Raw genomic sequence first — 14,371 nt, 5'->3', positions numbered from 1 at the left:
TTGCAGAGTCGCATTGGCATGCATCGAATGTTGCCCTGAAAGATCGACGCTTCGCGCTCAAAAGCACAACAACCGATAGCCTCCAGTTTACAAGATGCTCGTACGACAGTTCGCCACATCACGTGAATCCCCGGAGTTAAGCGGGGCAGACAGTGTGGGACCTGTGGAGAGAATTTCAACCTTCTACGGACCTAGATCCACCAGCTTGCAAGCTAGAACGACCCAAGAGTATACTGCATACGTTCAGAAACTGTTGTTCTTCAACCATTACATCGTCATCAACGCCTCTTTCCTTCGTCTCTTACTATGCAAACTCAGAAAGACAGCAGAGCTACCACATCGTGCACAGAGTGCCAACGGCGCAAGCAAAAGGCGAGCACTATCATCGTGCTCTGCATGCGAAGCCTGGCTAATGGCATGTACAGTGTTCTCGCGAATGGCCATGTAACCACTGCCAGGCAAGAAAAGTCGCTCATCTGTGCCAATTTGCTGTGAAAAAGCCGCAGCATGAGTCTCCGATAGACTCTGCACGGTACGTAGGGTGTATACAAACGAGAATGGACTTTGTGGTAACAATGTATGCACAGGGAGGTTTCTGGTGAGAGCAGAGGCCAGAAAAGGTGTCATCCCAATTCGTTTGAAGGAGCCTCTACTCTACCGCAGAATGGCGAGGCCGGACAGAGCGAAGATGGCCTCAAGGTTTGGGGTTATATGCCGGGCCATGTGCACTGGAAAGTCGGAGCTACCGATGATGTAAACGCTCCTGTGGCCTACATTGCGGCGTAGATACTGATTGGGAAGCAGGGTTTCCAACGGAAGCAAACAGCATCAGAGCCAACAGGAGTTGATATTGTGGAGCGCGTGCTACACGCTGTTCCGCCAAGATCAATAACTGGTGAGAAGGTTTTTAGATCTGCAACATAAGCCATTGCTAACTCCATGTAGACGCTTTCGTCAATCACTTCCTTGGTGTAGTCAATTACCGATACAGCACGATCTACGCACCAACTTTCACGAATCAGTACGTGCAGTGGTGGGCTGATCGAGCCGCCAGCAAACAGTTGTCTCCAGAATTTACCTGCCTCCTCCTGAGAATATGCGCATATTCTGTCCAGTATCTCACTCCATCATTACGAAAAATGATCGAGTTCGAGCTGGCCTGTAACCTCCAGCAGCTTACTGATCGTTTTTCAAATGCCGCAGAGCAGCTCAGTCAAAGCTTCACAGCCTCGAACACGTGTATCGAACGTGTCCAAGAACAGTTTTTGAAAGGTGCCTGGCTCAAATCAGAATCGAAAATCGTCGAGTCCTGGCATGCGCTGGGCTGTACAATACGAGAAGCGCAGGAATTGGGGATCGATAGGGATGCCAATATCGAGGGGCTGAGCGAATTCGACATCGAGATCAGGAGGAGGATTTGGGCCTTATTATACATCTGGGATTGGTAAGCTTGCGCAAGAACCAATGATGAGCTTACAGCTGATTCTTTGGCAGGCAAATGGGGGCCTGGCTAGGAAGACCCAACCTTATTGACCAGAAGAACCTTAACTTCAAGTTACCGAACCTGCGATTGGACCAATCGAGCTCGGAGCCAAATTTGCTGTCGCCATTTGCTCACATGGCTCTCCAAGCGAGTCTCGGTCGACGACTAAATACCATCATGGGTGATGCGCAGTCTGTAGACGACCTATCCGCTGATGAGATCGTCACTATAGAAGCCGAGCTCGACAAGTTTGTTGATGAACTTCCTACAATATTCCGGCTCCACGATCCAGACACCTCACTTGACGCCGAACATCCGTACTTCGTATTTCAGCGTCATCAGCTCCATACCGTGGTGTATGTGACCAAGCTCGACTTCCTGAAGCCGTTCCTTACGCGCGCTCGAGATGACAAGAAGACCGATCGAGATGATGAGTTTCTAGCGATGGGGATAGATCTGGCTCTTGATGTCCTCAAGGTCGCTCGACGTCTGTTCGATCATGAATTTCCCATAAACGCCAAGTTTCACATGGTCGTGTTCTCAATCTTCGACACTTCGACGATCCTATGCTCGGCTATCATCCACGACCACGAAGGTCGTTTGCCTCGACGGGACGAAGTGACCAATGCCATCGACGGCTCGCTCGACATGCTGCATCAACTCAGCTTGACCACAAAGCTCGGTGCATCATCCTACGCCTTCCTCTACAAGCTGGTCCAGTCCCATCCTGAGCTGTCGCGTGGCACAGAGAACAGAAAGCGCGCCCGGAAACAGCCGTCTACCTCTACTCGCACGCTCGAGCCTCCGCCTCTTGTGCATCATGCTTCTTCGCGAGACTCAATCACTAGCTCAGTCGACCATCCTACGCAGCCGCCAGCCATGGTATCAGCCCTGCCGCAGACTTACGTTCCTGTGGAGCCAGCTCCTTCTATGCCAATCCTGAATAATTTCTCGTTCGACGTGGATCAGTTTCTGGCGCAGAACCCCCTCGGAAATGCTGCAGCTCTGGACATGGGCGGCATGGAGCAGATCTGGGATTGGGAGGATCTGAATTTGGATCAGTTTCCCTGTTGAGCTCCAGCAAGAATACGTCCAGCTGATGGATTCCTAATTGTAAAGTCATATATGGCTCGACTGCATCCTTTCGACCGAGTGCTGCCCTCCATTGCCACAAGTTCAATCGATAGGCTACACACTGTACCAATAAATAATCCTTATGCGCACATTGAGCTCCATGACGAGGTACAACACAGGGCAAAGTTTGAAATATACGGTTTCGCGGAGGGGTCGTGTTATCCGCAGGTGCAGGGTACGTTCCTAGTATATCATCTTCACTAGTCCGAAATACGTCGGCAGGCCCGACCATATCCGACGCAGTACTGTAGTAACCCCTTAGTAATCCTCACCATCTGAGACCATGTTTTGGGCAACCGAAAATTAAAATATGCTAGCCTGGACCTGGTGTTCGTTTATTTTTGTGCTTTTCGAAAGGCGTTAACTTTTTACAGTAAAGACAAGAGAGAACCGACAGTGGTAGCCTTACATTCATTGATGTAAAAACCTTCCTTTGACATAGCTCGAGTTCAGAGGAGCAGATCAACATTACTGTCTCTTCAAGTACCTACGGAAACATGGCGCATCAAAGCTGTACATGCAAGTCGCGGCAGCTGTTGTCCACCGATCTCTCATTGTGGCGTAAAACGGATCGAGCACGCGATCTTGGAGACTTTAGAGGGAGATGCGGTGGGTGATATTTCCTCTCACAAGCTCATCAGTAGGGTAGAGCCTCAGATCATGCCGTTCAGACCAAACAGATCGCATAGACCTGACGAGCAACCTCCCGACTTCATCCCGAAAACATGATTTGGCGACCGTTGCGTCTACTTTGCAGTGCGGCGTTGGATGCTCTTCATGGAACTAAGGCCAATTTTCCGATGCATTCGACAGATACGTTGACTCACTGTGCTCAAGTCTAGTCATAGATGAACCACCGTTGTGCATGCCCTTTTGACCTAAAATTGTCGAGCTTTGGTTGGCGTCCCCTGTAGCTCTACACGTTCTCGCACTCTCATTGAGAGTACAGTTCCTCACAAGAATCTTAGAGCGATCTGAGATCGAAGGGGACGGCATGATGCACCTCATGCTGCAAGACACGACATTGTGATTTCCCTTTGCACTGTCTTATTTAAGTGCTGCCATGATTCCCACAGCAGAGGGATATAAAAGGTAGCCATGCCTGTTCTGAAGTCTACAAGATGTTTAGGCAACGGGCTTGGAAAGCCTTCTAGTTTTCTGTTTACTCTTGGCCAGCCGGCCGAGAACGTATCGTTCGTGTATCATACGACCACCTGGGAAGTCGCGAAGTTTCTTCAAGTGGAGCAGAACTGTGGATCTACTCTAATGGAGGAAGGGTCCATGGTCGCGACAGTCCATGGCTCTTGCCTTCTGTCAGGGCCCAGCATTGGGAAGATCCATCTCAGGGTCTTGCCACTGAGAGATCGAGATGAAATGCGACATTAATCTGCAAGATACTCAAGGCTGTCAATTTGTGAACGAATACCCAGTTTCTCAGTCCCTCTGTAATAAATGACTTAGAATAGTTCTGAATTGCGGAGTCTCATACGGAATGAACGCAAGCTTTGATGAAGGACCTCAGCCAAGGCTCGACGGGACAACAGGGCACAACACCACGATTCCATTGGAGCGTCGCAGTGGATCTCAAAGTATGTTTGAGGGCCTTGCATCGTGAAATTAACCCATAACGTAAATTTTTGCCGCATGGTGTTGCGGCTCCCGGCATGGCATCGGGTCCGCCATTGGGTTGGCATCGTCTCGATATGAGCAATCGGTGCACGCGACAGCCGCGGCAAACCTGGCATATGGTTACAGTAGGCAGTTTCCGACGGCAAAAGATCCATTCTCACGAGAAAGAAGTTTTGTGGGTACGAAAATTCTGAGGAACTGACTTGCGCCATTGACTGATACGCCTTAGCGTCGAGGCTTAAGCGAACCACAGCCGCCCATTTCAATGATCGTTACGGTGATAGACGTTGGTACTTCACTAGCCCGGCAGCGGTTACCGACCAAGCAATGATTACTGCTACGTCATTCGCCTTAGCAGTCTAGCGAGGCTTGGCACGAGGGTTTGGATAGCACAGATGAGATCCACTTTCACCCATGTGTTCAACATCTCGTGCCGTGGGGCCTGGAGTCGCCCCAGTATATGAACGCTACCATGGATGCGCTTGTGAGAGCTTCTCTTACATTTTTTTCCGCGATTCTTGTTGGTCTCTCCCGAATATTGCTGTGTAAACAGTCCCGAATACAAGCTTCCACAAGCTCGACAAGCCTCCTCGCACACTTTTTCTTGGTGACAGCGGAGTGAAGACCCGATCACCCTTCAACCCACCGACTACCGCCTAGCGACCACCTCCTCGCGCGACAAACCATACGCAAGCGGCAGACAAACGTTCGACAAGCCTTCGCGACAAGCCCCTCTAGCGACTTCTTGACCACAGCGCCAAGTGACCTTCCCGTGCACCCAAATCGACACCCATCTCCCTAGCAACAAAATGCCTCGAACTATGTTCATCAACCCCTTCAAGAAGCACGATGTCTCGGAGTTTCCGGACGTGCTAGTTCCTCTTGATCAGTCTACCCATCGCGCTTCAATCTTCTCTACAGTACCTCAAAGTGAAAAGGGTAACAAGGACGAAACGCCTGCCGCCACGCGACCTCCGAGTGAATCAGGAAGCGGTGTTGTTAACCATGGCATGACTAAGGAATCGTTGAAGCAGGAGATCATCGCCGATGTTGGAGCGGCTGACCAGGACACGCCCTATGATCGTACGTTGAACATCTCCGTGAGACAAAACGATCACGAAGAGTAAGGGGCTGTCTATGGAGTTAACGCTGACTATCTACAGGCAAGGCAAAGGTCATTAACAAGGCCCTCCAAGATATGGGCATGGGCAAATACCAATGGGAGCTCTTCGCTCTGTGCGGAGGTGGCTGGATGGCCGACAACCTGTGGCTTCAGGGTGTCGCTCTTACCCTTCCCCAACTGTCTGCTGAGTTTGGCGTCAGCGAGACGGAAGTCCGTTACACAACTCTGGCACTGTTCCTTGGTCTCTGCATCGGCGCCTCTTTCTGGGGAACTGCCTCAGATGTTATCGGTCGCCGTCTAGCTTTCAACTTCACCCTCTTCCTCGCTGGTGTTTTCGGTCTTGCCTCCGGCGGTGGACCCAACTGGATCGGTACCTGCGCCTTGTACGCCTGCATTGGTCTTGGTGTAGGCGGTAACCTTCCTGTCGATGGTGCTCTGTTCCTGGAATTTTTGCCACAGACATCTGGCAGCCTCCTGACTCTACTATCAGTCTTCTGGCCAGTGGGCAACCTGATCGCCTCACTCTTGGCCTGGGCATACATTCCCAACTTCAGCTGCTCTTCGGATACTCCCCTCGGACAATGCGCTAAGGAAGACAACATGGGCTGGAGATACCTGGTCATCACGCTCGGTGCCATCACCGCTCTCATGTTCGTCTGCCGCTTCTTCCTCTTCCACCTCTATGAGTCGCCGAAGTTCTTGCTCTCCCGCGGTCGCCAAGCTGAGGCTGTCGCAACCATCTACGGCATTGCGCACTACAACAAGACTACTACCTGGCTCACTGAGGACATCCTGAACTACGTTGGCGGCGACCAGGAGGTCACCCAGGAGGATGTCGGCCTCAGCGTCTTCGAGATTATCAAGCGCTCGCTGAGCAAGTTCTCGCTTCAGCGCTTCAGCGCCCTGTTCGAGAACCGCACATTGGCAATTTCGACCTGCCTGCTCTGGTTCCAATGGGCAACCGTCGGCATGGGCTACCCCCTCTTCAACGCCTTCCTCCCCCAGTACCTCGCCAACTCCGGCGGCGAGGTTACTAACAGCGTCGCAACCGTCTATCGCAACTACGCCATTACCGCCATCGTTGGTGTTCCCGGCTCTCTTTTCGCCTGCTGGACCGTCGACCTGAAGTACATCGGCCGCAAGGGCACCATGGCTTTCGGTACGGTCATCACTGGTGTCTTCGTCTTTCTGTTCACCATCTCTTCCGACTCGGACTTCCAGCTGGCGTTCACTTGCCTCGAGGCGTTCTTCCAGAACATCATGTACGGTGTGCTGTATGCTTACACACCTGAAGTTTTCCCTGCGCCAATCCGTGGTACGGGAACTGGAATGTCGAGTTTCCTCAACCGTCTGGCTGGTCTTTGTGCGCCGATTGTTGCTATCCAGGCTGGTGCAAGCAACCCCAAGGCGCCCATCTACGCATCGGGAGGCTTGTTTATCGCAGCTTTCTTCAGTATGCTTTTGCTGCCTATCGAGACTAGGGGCAAGCAGACGTTGTAAGATGAGGATTTGGAGTGAAATCGGTTCGCTAGATGCGAAAACGAAGTATAGTGTACCAAAAAGTTTCGCGTTCAGATACCCCTTGTTTGTGTATGACGACATGAAGCTCAGACATGAGCGATAGCAATTAGACAATCTCAATGAAGCTTTCAACGCACATTTGTTCACTTGTGGAAGATCACTGTATATATGAAATCTTGATTCTTAGTATTTAAAGCCCAAGAACCTGGTATCGTCGCTCAAAATCGCTATCATACAGTCCTCCTGTCAACATAATGATATAATAGTACAACAATGGAAACGCACAATGGGTATCATCAACGTCGCTTCATGGGAACTTAGTAAACACGACGGGCGTTACGACCATCGGTGCCATGCATACGGCGAGTGCCAGCAGCCTTGACACCAGGTCGGCCTGTAAGGGTGCCCTTGAGCTTGGTGAGGGCCCCAGAGACTTTGTCGCCCATGGTGGCATGACGCTTGTGGTGGTGGGCGGGGCCAGCGGTGGTGTGATGGCTAGCGGTGTGACGACCACCGGTGGTTCGTGTGGTCTTAGTTGTTGTGGTAGTAGTGGTCGTTGTGCCAGTGACAGGGTTACGCTTGGTAGCTGTGCGTCGGTTGGTGCCGCCGCCTAGGAGCTTGCTCTTGAGACTTGGGTGTGCAGTAGAGCGGGTAGTCCGTGTGGTGCGGGGAGCAGCCGTAGTGCGGTGGGCGCGGGAAGATGTAAGAGGCATGTTGATGGCTGATATGTTGTTGAGTGGGGTTGCTTTGAGTTGTAGTAGAATATAGCGTGGAGGCTGTTGATAGATGGTTGACGGTTGACGGTTATTTGAATGATGAGTCCCAAGTACGACGACGCCTACCTTTATATCAAGACATCTCACTGTCCCAGACTCACTAGTCTTACGTCTTTACACAGCAAAAACAAGTCCCGTCTTGCAAGTTCCCAGATACGGTGGGATCATCACCGCGCCCAGTAGGGGCACGTCATGCAGGGTCGTACGCAAGGCCTCACGACTGATGGCGCATTGTGCCTATTGGCGCGTAATCTGCTGATGTGGCTTGTTATTTCCCAGATATGTTCGAGCAGGATCTCAGCTCCGGCGCCGATGACTTCAGGGTGCTGGGTTGGTATGGTCGAGAACGTTAAGGATGGTGGCTGACAGCGGCCAAAGCTCGCGGACCCTGATTTCTGAACTTCGAGCTACGTCATACCCCCATGAATAGCTTCGCAAGGCTGAACACAATGGCTCCCGCGCAGCTCGTTGAACTCGGCTCTGAGGTCCGACCTTCCAATTGATCAATGTTGCTTGGCGGATATGACGTATGGTTGATTGAAATTTTGTGAAGAGCGCGTAGAGGGGTAGCGGTGGGGCGTTCACCTGTGGTTCGTGCTTGCAATATAGGCACACAGACCAAGGAGATGTTACTTGATGGATTCGTAATAGGCTGGCATTCCGTATACTCAATGGACTATAATGTGCTTCCTCTTCATACGCTGCGTGCTGCCTTCTACGCATTTTCACATCTCTTGTCTCCAGAGAGGAGCTTGCACTCGATGACTTGAAGCTCAAGCCTGAAGTACCTCCACCTTCCTCGATACAATCGCATTAGGCAGTTCAGACGATGGCTTCTCTGTCCACTCGAAACGGCGCCTATGCGACAAGGTCTAGATCACCGTGGATACTGAGGATATCGTTGAATTACCATTGTCTTCTGTCGGAATGCCATGCGAGGTGCTCCACCTTAACTATGTAGTGTGCAGCTGGGTGATCAAGTTATGATGTCAATGAAAATCGCGACTTTTGATAAAAACACAGCTTCTCTCACAAACGGCAAATCATCTACCACCTACATTCAACTTACGACTTTGCTCGATCTATTCAGATTCTAAAAGTTCACCAAAAGTACATCAGATACCCAAGCACACGATGTCTTCCAGCAAGGGCCAGTTCGAGCAGGGTAAGTTGTTCCAGCATTGACAGCATGTGATCTGCTAACAAAATGTCAGGCTACCAGCCCGAAGTGCAGCAGCAGAGCAGCATCCCCGGAAAGGAGTCTGAGATGGATCCTCAGCCCGAATACGACCACCTTCCGACTCCCGATGGCGGCAAGGAGCTCTACAAGGCCGCCGGTAAGCTTAAGGGCAAGAAGGCCATCATCACTGGTGGTGACTCCGGTATTGGTCGCGCATCTGCCATCCTTTACGCCATGGAGGGCGCCGACAGCTTCATTGTGTACTTGCCTGAGGAGGAGGACGACGCACAGCAGACCAAGAAGATGGTCGAGGAGAAGGGAGCCAAATGCTACACATTCGCTACCGACCTGAAGGACCGCGCAAACTGCAAGAAGGTCATCGATGAGGCCGTCAAGCATATGGGTGGTGTCGACATCCTCTTCAACAATGCCGCCTACCAGAACATGGTCGAGGACATTAAGGACCTCGATGAGGACCAGTGGGTGCACACCTTCAACACCAACATCCACCCTTACTTCTACCTCTCGAAGTACGTGCTGCCCCACATGAAGCCAGGCTCCGTTATCATCAACAACGCCTCCATCAACGCATACATCGGCCGCCCTGACCTGCTCGACTACACATCGACAAAGGGTGCCATCGTTTCTTTTACCCGTGCTCTGCATAACCAGTACGTTTCCAAGGGTATACGTGTCAATGCTATTGCGCCCGGTCCTGTGTGGACACCTCTCATTCCTGCCACCATGAACAAGGAGGCTATCAAGCAGTTCACCGCTCCTATCGGTCGTCCTTCACAACCCAGTGAGATCGCGACCGTCGCCGTCTTCCTCGCTGCCCCTGACAGCAGCTCGATCAGTGGTCAGACTATCCACCCCAACGGTGGTACCGTTGTCAGCGGTTAAGCGGTTTCGCAATCTTATTGTGCCAGGTGCACGTATGACTTCATGAATGTATACATAGTTACGACCTTCAATAATAAATTCGGTGATCATCTCAAACAATATATTCAAGAGTACTGTGATGTTGTGGTGAACCTAGAAGTGTAAAGGACAAGGAGCGCTGAATAAGCTGGAGACTAGCCAGAACGAGCAAACTTCCGGCCGCCGACGCCGAGCATCAACTGATCTGGAGAAACCGTCATTCAAGCAGCAGCACTCCCACATCACCCCACACAATGCCTCCTCCACGGCTTTCGGCCGCATTCTTGCGCACACGACCACAATCGCAACTGCAATGTCTTCGCCGGACGGCCTTTACTGCGCGATACGCCTCGTTTGAGTCGACACAGCCTTCACAACCTGAACAGCCCACGGTCCCGTGGAAGACACCGCACAGCATCGAAGCATGGCCGCCAGCGTATCTGATCCCGCCTCCTAAGGATGGCGAGATCTTGTTGGAGCGCAAGCCTAACCGCGCACTACCTCCGTATGCCCCCGCTCCATGCACATCTCTCGAGGTTATGCGCTAATGAGCTACAGCATTCCGCCCCTCATCTCCCCACGAGTCCTCAAAACCTTCCCGATCTTCGTAGTCGCCATGACCGTCTCGGTCCTTGTCTTCTTCAATTACCAAAAACAAGAGTCTTCCGTCGTAACCTCAACGCTCTATGCGCTCCGCACAAACCCGCTCGTGCGCGAAGAACTCGGCGACGAGATTTACTTTGCGTCCAAGTACCCTTGGATCAGCGGCGACATTAACCAGGTGCATGGAAGGATCGATATCAGCTTCAATGTGAAGGGGACGAAGAGGCAAGGCAATGTAAGACTCAGGTGTAAGAGGAGGGGTAGGGGCGGGTTGTACAGTACGCAGGAGTGGAGCTTGACAATGGATGATGGGAGGAAGTTTGAGTTGTACGATCCCAAGGGGGATGCGATTGATCCGTTCCAGATGCCTGTTGACGAGGATTAAGCGCTCGATATTGGGATCGAGTTGGTTAGACAAGGTTGCAGGAAGTGCGTCAGGTTACGGCGATGGGCGATTCGCCGTGTAACCAGTGTATATATAGCTGTAAAGCACTGCATCATGTACAACACAGCATCACTGGATGGAGTTATTAGAACAGATGACGATAGAAACTTGACCTTATTGCAGAAGGTGTCACTGGGAGGAACGCGCAATGTTGAAGATATTGAAGTTGCCATTATGCACAAGTAACTCCGCCCATGTCCTTGCCGTATTATGCAATATTCAGGCTCAAATTGTACAAAAAGAAAGTGGTATCATAAACATTCATATACGCTCGTCTCACGGCAGTCTTCTTAAGACACTTAGATCTTGTCAAAGTCCGCCTCGGGCCTCCTGACACTCGGGTGGTGTGCAAGGTTAGGCTTGACCAGGTGCGCAAACTGAGGGTTTATGTTCAACGGTCCAGAGATCTCAGCCGGCACGCGAGGAACCTCAGGCTCCTCCTCTCTAGCCATGCGCTGCCAGAACTTCTTCTTCGCGGGCTCGCCACCATATGTTGTGCGCGAGTAGATGGAAGATGAGGGGCGGTGGCCAAAGAAGCCTGGCTTGGGTGGCGAGGTGCTGTGGTATGAAGGGAGGAAAGAACCACGCACGCTCTTGAAGGCGGAGATCGGGCTGAATGCGAATGTTGAGAGGCGGTTGGTCGATTGCTGCTGAGCCTCAAGTTGAGGCGAGCCGCAATCAACACGGGGTGTGGGTGCGCCCATTGCTGGTGGCGTGCCCATGCGCATAGATGGTGTTCCATTTCGCATGGGTGGTGATTGCCCGATGTGTGTGCGGGAGGAGGTGCTGCCGGTGTGTTGTGTGCTGATGGTAAAGGCCTTGTGCTTGGGGTCGTAGTCGTAATGCTGAGACTCAGCATCGACTTCAGACAATGTCATAGCACCACGGGAGCGGACACGACGGGCTGTGATGCCTCGCGATCGGTCGCAGAAGACGTAGCTCTGTGGTTAATTAGTGGGGGCTCGTTCGAGAAGTGAAATCGTGAACCTACAGCAATAACGTTGAAAAAGCCAATGACAATAGCAAGGATGCCAGATGCCACCAGGAGCCTCCAGAAGGGCAAAGTCAGAGACTTCTGGCTTGTGGCCTCCTTGTTCATGTTGCCCAACATATTGAGCCCAAGGACCATCATGGCGCAGCCCAAAGTCACAAAACCATGGGCAGGGCTGAGGAGAGGCCAGTTGCGAGCGAAAAAGTTGCGGAAGAGCGAGCACTCAGAGACAATGAGGAACAAGCCAACAATGGCTGTGATAACATGACTTGTAGCATCGAAAAAAAAGAACTGCTCTATGTTAGCTTCACTATGTTTCGATACTCAATTCTCAACGTACCTTCGAGACGATGAAGGTCTTGACGAGCATAACGACGCTGCTAGCAACCACTGAAGCAAGCGCAATGATGTTCAAGCCCCTCTGGACGTTGAGGATGATGTAGCCTGGGCCGGCCAGGTGCTCTGCTGAAAGGAGTGCCATTTTGATTTCGTAGGTATGTGCTATTCGTATGTTCTTCGTAGAGAGAGATCGTTGTTTTGAGCTGTCCAGCAGTCGAGAAATTCGCGTCGAGCGGTCGGTAGTAGGAGTTAAGAGAGAGGTAGAAAATAAGTGATGTAGAGGGGACAAGCCCAACGCCGTAAGGCAACGAGTCTTCTCGTTCGACAATAATATCAATAACGAACAATAGAAACTGAGAAGAAAATCTGGGAGATCTCGAGGTGAAGGGGAACCTCAGGACGAAACTCACGCTAGCGAAAGTTTACTGTGCAACCGTTGTCGCCAATGTCGCGAACCTCATATTAGCACGGAATAAGGCGCATCGCGCTGGCATCAATTCGACGTGGCGATCGAGTGGTCCAAATTGCATGCCACGACCTTGCATCGCTTTCCAGATCAAAGTGAAACAGCCCCACGCTGGACGCGGGCGGCCACGCAGGTCCAGTCATTGATTCTTGGCTCTCGAGCTTGAGAGACACAGTTGGCGACCAGGATTCTTGAATGTTTGGCTGCCGACATCCAGACATTCCTTGTTTGCTTAGGGTGTGGCAGTCGCGTAGTGATTGGTCGTAAGGGTTTCGAATCTGAAACGAGCCCCGGATCCGCGCGCGGCACAGTCGGCGGCACGGACGAGCCACACTGTGCCCGCTGTCAAGCGAATATTCCGGTGCAGGCTGCTGCAAAGGCACGAGAGGCGCTGAACGCTTTCTAATGTGAGGAAGTGGAGGGAGCCACAGGACAGAAGCGCGTCGAAGTCGTTCCTTCCTAGTTCCTATTTTCACGCTAGTCCGGGCCGCAGCGGCGTTGAGCGGCATGCTCGACAGAGCTTGAAATTTGACGGCAGAAGGTGTCGAGTAGATGCCTGTGCGTAGACCGTTGTTAAGAGACCTGCACCTTGTTGACTCGAGATCATTTGCTCAGGGTCCTGCACTGCGCGCCTAAGGGATTCACTACCACAGCACGACCTCGAGTCTCAACAAAATCCTCCTAGTACAGCCTCATTTCTCTACCCGCACCTGCACAATCTCAGGCCTTTCTCAGGACGACCATGGATGGCCATCTGGCTCGAGTTTCGCACCAAGAAAAGCAAGTTTGAGTAGCTTCTGCTCCTTGATCTCCTCTTGGTGAGCTCCCATCTCTGTCACATCCCCTGCATCGTTGTCAGCATCTTGATATCGAACGATGACATGCGGACTTACAATTGACACTGATGAAGCTGCCTCTAAGGTAGTCTGCTCTCTTCTGGGCGAGATATAGCGAAAGTCCTCCGGTCTGTATGCCCTTGTCCTTTGCGAACGGTGTCGAAGCATCCACCATAGCTCCACAATTCGTCTCAGTCACAACCATGCTACCAAGATGCACGGTGAAGACACGGAGGTCAGGCCTCTCGGCTTCCCGAAATTCGACCAGCTTCAAAAATGCTAGCTTCCTTCCGGAGTAGATGCTCATTCTTGAAAAGGTGACCTATGCACCGAGTGTGCCCAAGATAATGATGGTACCCGTCGTGGAGGACTTCAGGTAATTGTGCATGACGAGCTAGCTTGTAGTCCTTGGATTGTGCCTTCGGCTCAAGGTCTCCGACAACCCCAGTGGTCGTGCTTCCTGCAGCTTGGACAAGCACGTCGATCACACCTAGAGTGCTGGCAACCTCGAATAACTTTTCCATGTCTAACTGAAGTCAAATCCGCGGTCAGCGCCACATCCTGGGCTGAGGGACTGATAGCTTTGACATCCGAGGCAGGCTCATCGAGCAGCGTTTTGTTGCGTCTCAGATTGATTGATTGATTGATTGATTGGTTTAACGTCCTATCTGAGTCTAAGACTATGGAAGACGAGAGGGCATAGCTCCTCTGGTAATGCAAAGATTTAGTTACAGGAGTGTGAGGTCAATAGGGGTACAAGGGATGGTGAGGGCTCAGGCCCAGAGCAGAGTTGCTTGAAACAAAACAGGTGTAAAACAAACAAACAAAGGAAACAGAGGGTGTTGTGGCATCACTATGCCTGGTCTTCAGATGACTGCCCAAGATGCCACCTCCTTGTGCCAACCTTGGTCCTGCTGATGAAGT

At 51.7% G+C, this 14,371-nt stretch overlaps 7 protein-coding genes across 7 annotated transcripts; 4 read left to right on the top strand and 3 right to left on the bottom strand.

The window, feature by feature from the left end:
• The first annotated feature begins 29 nt into the window (after nucleotides 1-29).
• BU25DRAFT_412673 (uncharacterized protein) lies at nucleotides 30-2,872 on the top strand. Its single transcript, XM_033706850.1, has 6 exons — nucleotides 30-372; nucleotides 426-532; nucleotides 588-753; nucleotides 805-895; nucleotides 946-1,444; nucleotides 1,495-2,872. Exons 1-6 carry the CDS (start codon nucleotides 307-309, stop codon nucleotides 2,555-2,557), a joined length of 1,992 nt encoding a protein of 663 aa, XP_033559413.1. The 5' UTR covers nucleotides 30-306; the 3' UTR covers nucleotides 2,558-2,872.
• A 2,183-nt stretch (nucleotides 2,873-5,055) lies between these two features.
• Nucleotides 5,056-6,869, top strand: BU25DRAFT_346280 (MFS general substrate transporter; the record flags this gene model as incomplete). The annotated part of the gene is made up of 2 exons (XM_033703088.1): nucleotides 5,056-5,329; nucleotides 5,410-6,869. 2 exons carry the CDS (start codon nucleotides 5,056-5,058, stop codon nucleotides 6,867-6,869), a joined length of 1,734 nt encoding a protein of 577 aa, XP_033559412.1.
• Nucleotides 6,870-7,038: 169 nt separating this feature from the next.
• BU25DRAFT_116968 (uncharacterized protein) lies at nucleotides 7,039-7,794 on the bottom strand. The gene has a single exon (XM_033700400.1). The coding sequence runs from the start codon at nucleotides 7,601-7,603 to the stop codon at nucleotides 7,208-7,210; it is 396 nt and encodes a 131-aa protein (XP_033559411.1). The 5' UTR covers nucleotides 7,604-7,794; the 3' UTR covers nucleotides 7,039-7,207.
• A 1,006-nt stretch (nucleotides 7,795-8,800) lies between these two features.
• On the top strand, nucleotides 8,801-9,749 carry BU25DRAFT_346061 (short-chain dehydrogenase; the record flags this gene model as incomplete). Its single annotated transcript, XM_033703071.1, has 2 exons — nucleotides 8,801-8,831; nucleotides 8,881-9,749. The coding sequence occupies 2 exons, from the start codon at nucleotides 8,801-8,803 to the stop codon at nucleotides 9,747-9,749; spliced, it is 900 nt and encodes a 299-aa protein (XP_033559410.1).
• A 272-nt stretch (nucleotides 9,750-10,021) lies between these two features.
• Nucleotides 10,022-10,999, top strand: BU25DRAFT_450023 (DUF1783-domain-containing protein; the record flags this gene model as incomplete). Its single annotated transcript, XM_033709674.1, has 2 exons — nucleotides 10,022-10,272; nucleotides 10,326-10,999. The coding sequence occupies 2 exons, from the start codon at nucleotides 10,022-10,024 to the stop codon at nucleotides 10,753-10,755; spliced, it is 681 nt and encodes a 226-aa protein (XP_033559409.1). The 3' UTR covers nucleotides 10,756-10,999.
• BU25DRAFT_116945 (uncharacterized protein) lies at nucleotides 10,830-12,447 on the bottom strand. Its single transcript, XM_033700399.1, has 3 exons — nucleotides 12,147-12,447; nucleotides 11,807-12,097; nucleotides 10,830-11,756 (listed from the first exon to the last, which is right to left on the bottom strand). The coding sequence occupies exons 1-3, from the start codon at nucleotides 12,285-12,287 to the stop codon at nucleotides 11,115-11,117; spliced, it is 1,074 nt and encodes a 357-aa protein (XP_033559408.1). The 5' UTR covers nucleotides 12,288-12,447; the 3' UTR covers nucleotides 10,830-11,114.
• A 679-nt stretch (nucleotides 12,448-13,126) lies between these two features.
• On the bottom strand, nucleotides 13,127-13,971 carry BU25DRAFT_473747 (uncharacterized protein; the record flags this gene model as incomplete). Its single annotated transcript, XM_033710884.1, has 3 exons — nucleotides 13,127-13,455; nucleotides 13,505-13,755; nucleotides 13,805-13,971. The coding sequence occupies 3 exons, from the start codon at nucleotides 13,969-13,971 to the stop codon at nucleotides 13,343-13,345; spliced, it is 531 nt and encodes a 176-aa protein (XP_033559407.1). The 3' UTR covers nucleotides 13,127-13,342.
• Nucleotides 13,972-14,371: the final 400 nt, after the last annotated feature.

Source organism: Macroventuria anomochaeta, assembly GCF_010093625.1.
Source record: "Macroventuria anomochaeta strain CBS 525.71 unplaced genomic scaffold BU25scaffold_26, whole genome shotgun sequence".
Lineage (NCBI taxonomy): Eukaryota > Fungi > Ascomycota > Dothideomycetes > Pleosporales > Didymellaceae > Macroventuria > Macroventuria anomochaeta.
The sequence above is the reverse complement of the archived record's forward strand: the minus strand, read 5'-3'. Positions and strand labels throughout refer to the sequence as shown.

Coding starts and splice junctions, on each gene's coding strand:
- BU25DRAFT_412673 (XM_033706850.1), top strand. CDS start 307: ATGCAAACTCAGAAAGACAGCAGAGCTACCACATCGTGCACAGAGTGC. Junction 373..425: donor GCCAACGGCGCAAGCAAAAG/GCGAGCACTATC, acceptor TGGCATGTACAG/TGTTCTCGCGAATGGCCATG. Junction 896..945: donor TCCGCCAAGATCAATAACTG/GTGAGAAGGTTT, acceptor AACTCCATGTAG/ACGCTTTCGTCAATCACTTC.
- BU25DRAFT_116968 (XM_033700400.1), bottom strand. CDS start 7,603: ATGCCTCTTACATCTTCCCGCGCCCACCGCACTACGGCTGCTCCCCGC.
- BU25DRAFT_116945 (XM_033700399.1), bottom strand. CDS start 12,287: ATGGCACTCCTTTCAGCAGAGCACCTGGCCGGCCCAGGCTACATCATC. Junction 12,098..12,146: donor AGACCTTCATCGTCTCGAAG/GTACGTTGAGAA, acceptor AACATAGAGCAG/TTCTTTTTTTTCGATGCTAC. Junction 11,757..11,806: donor GCTTTTTCAACGTTATTGCT/GTAGGTTCACGA, acceptor AATTAACCACAG/AGCTACGTCTTCTGCGACCG.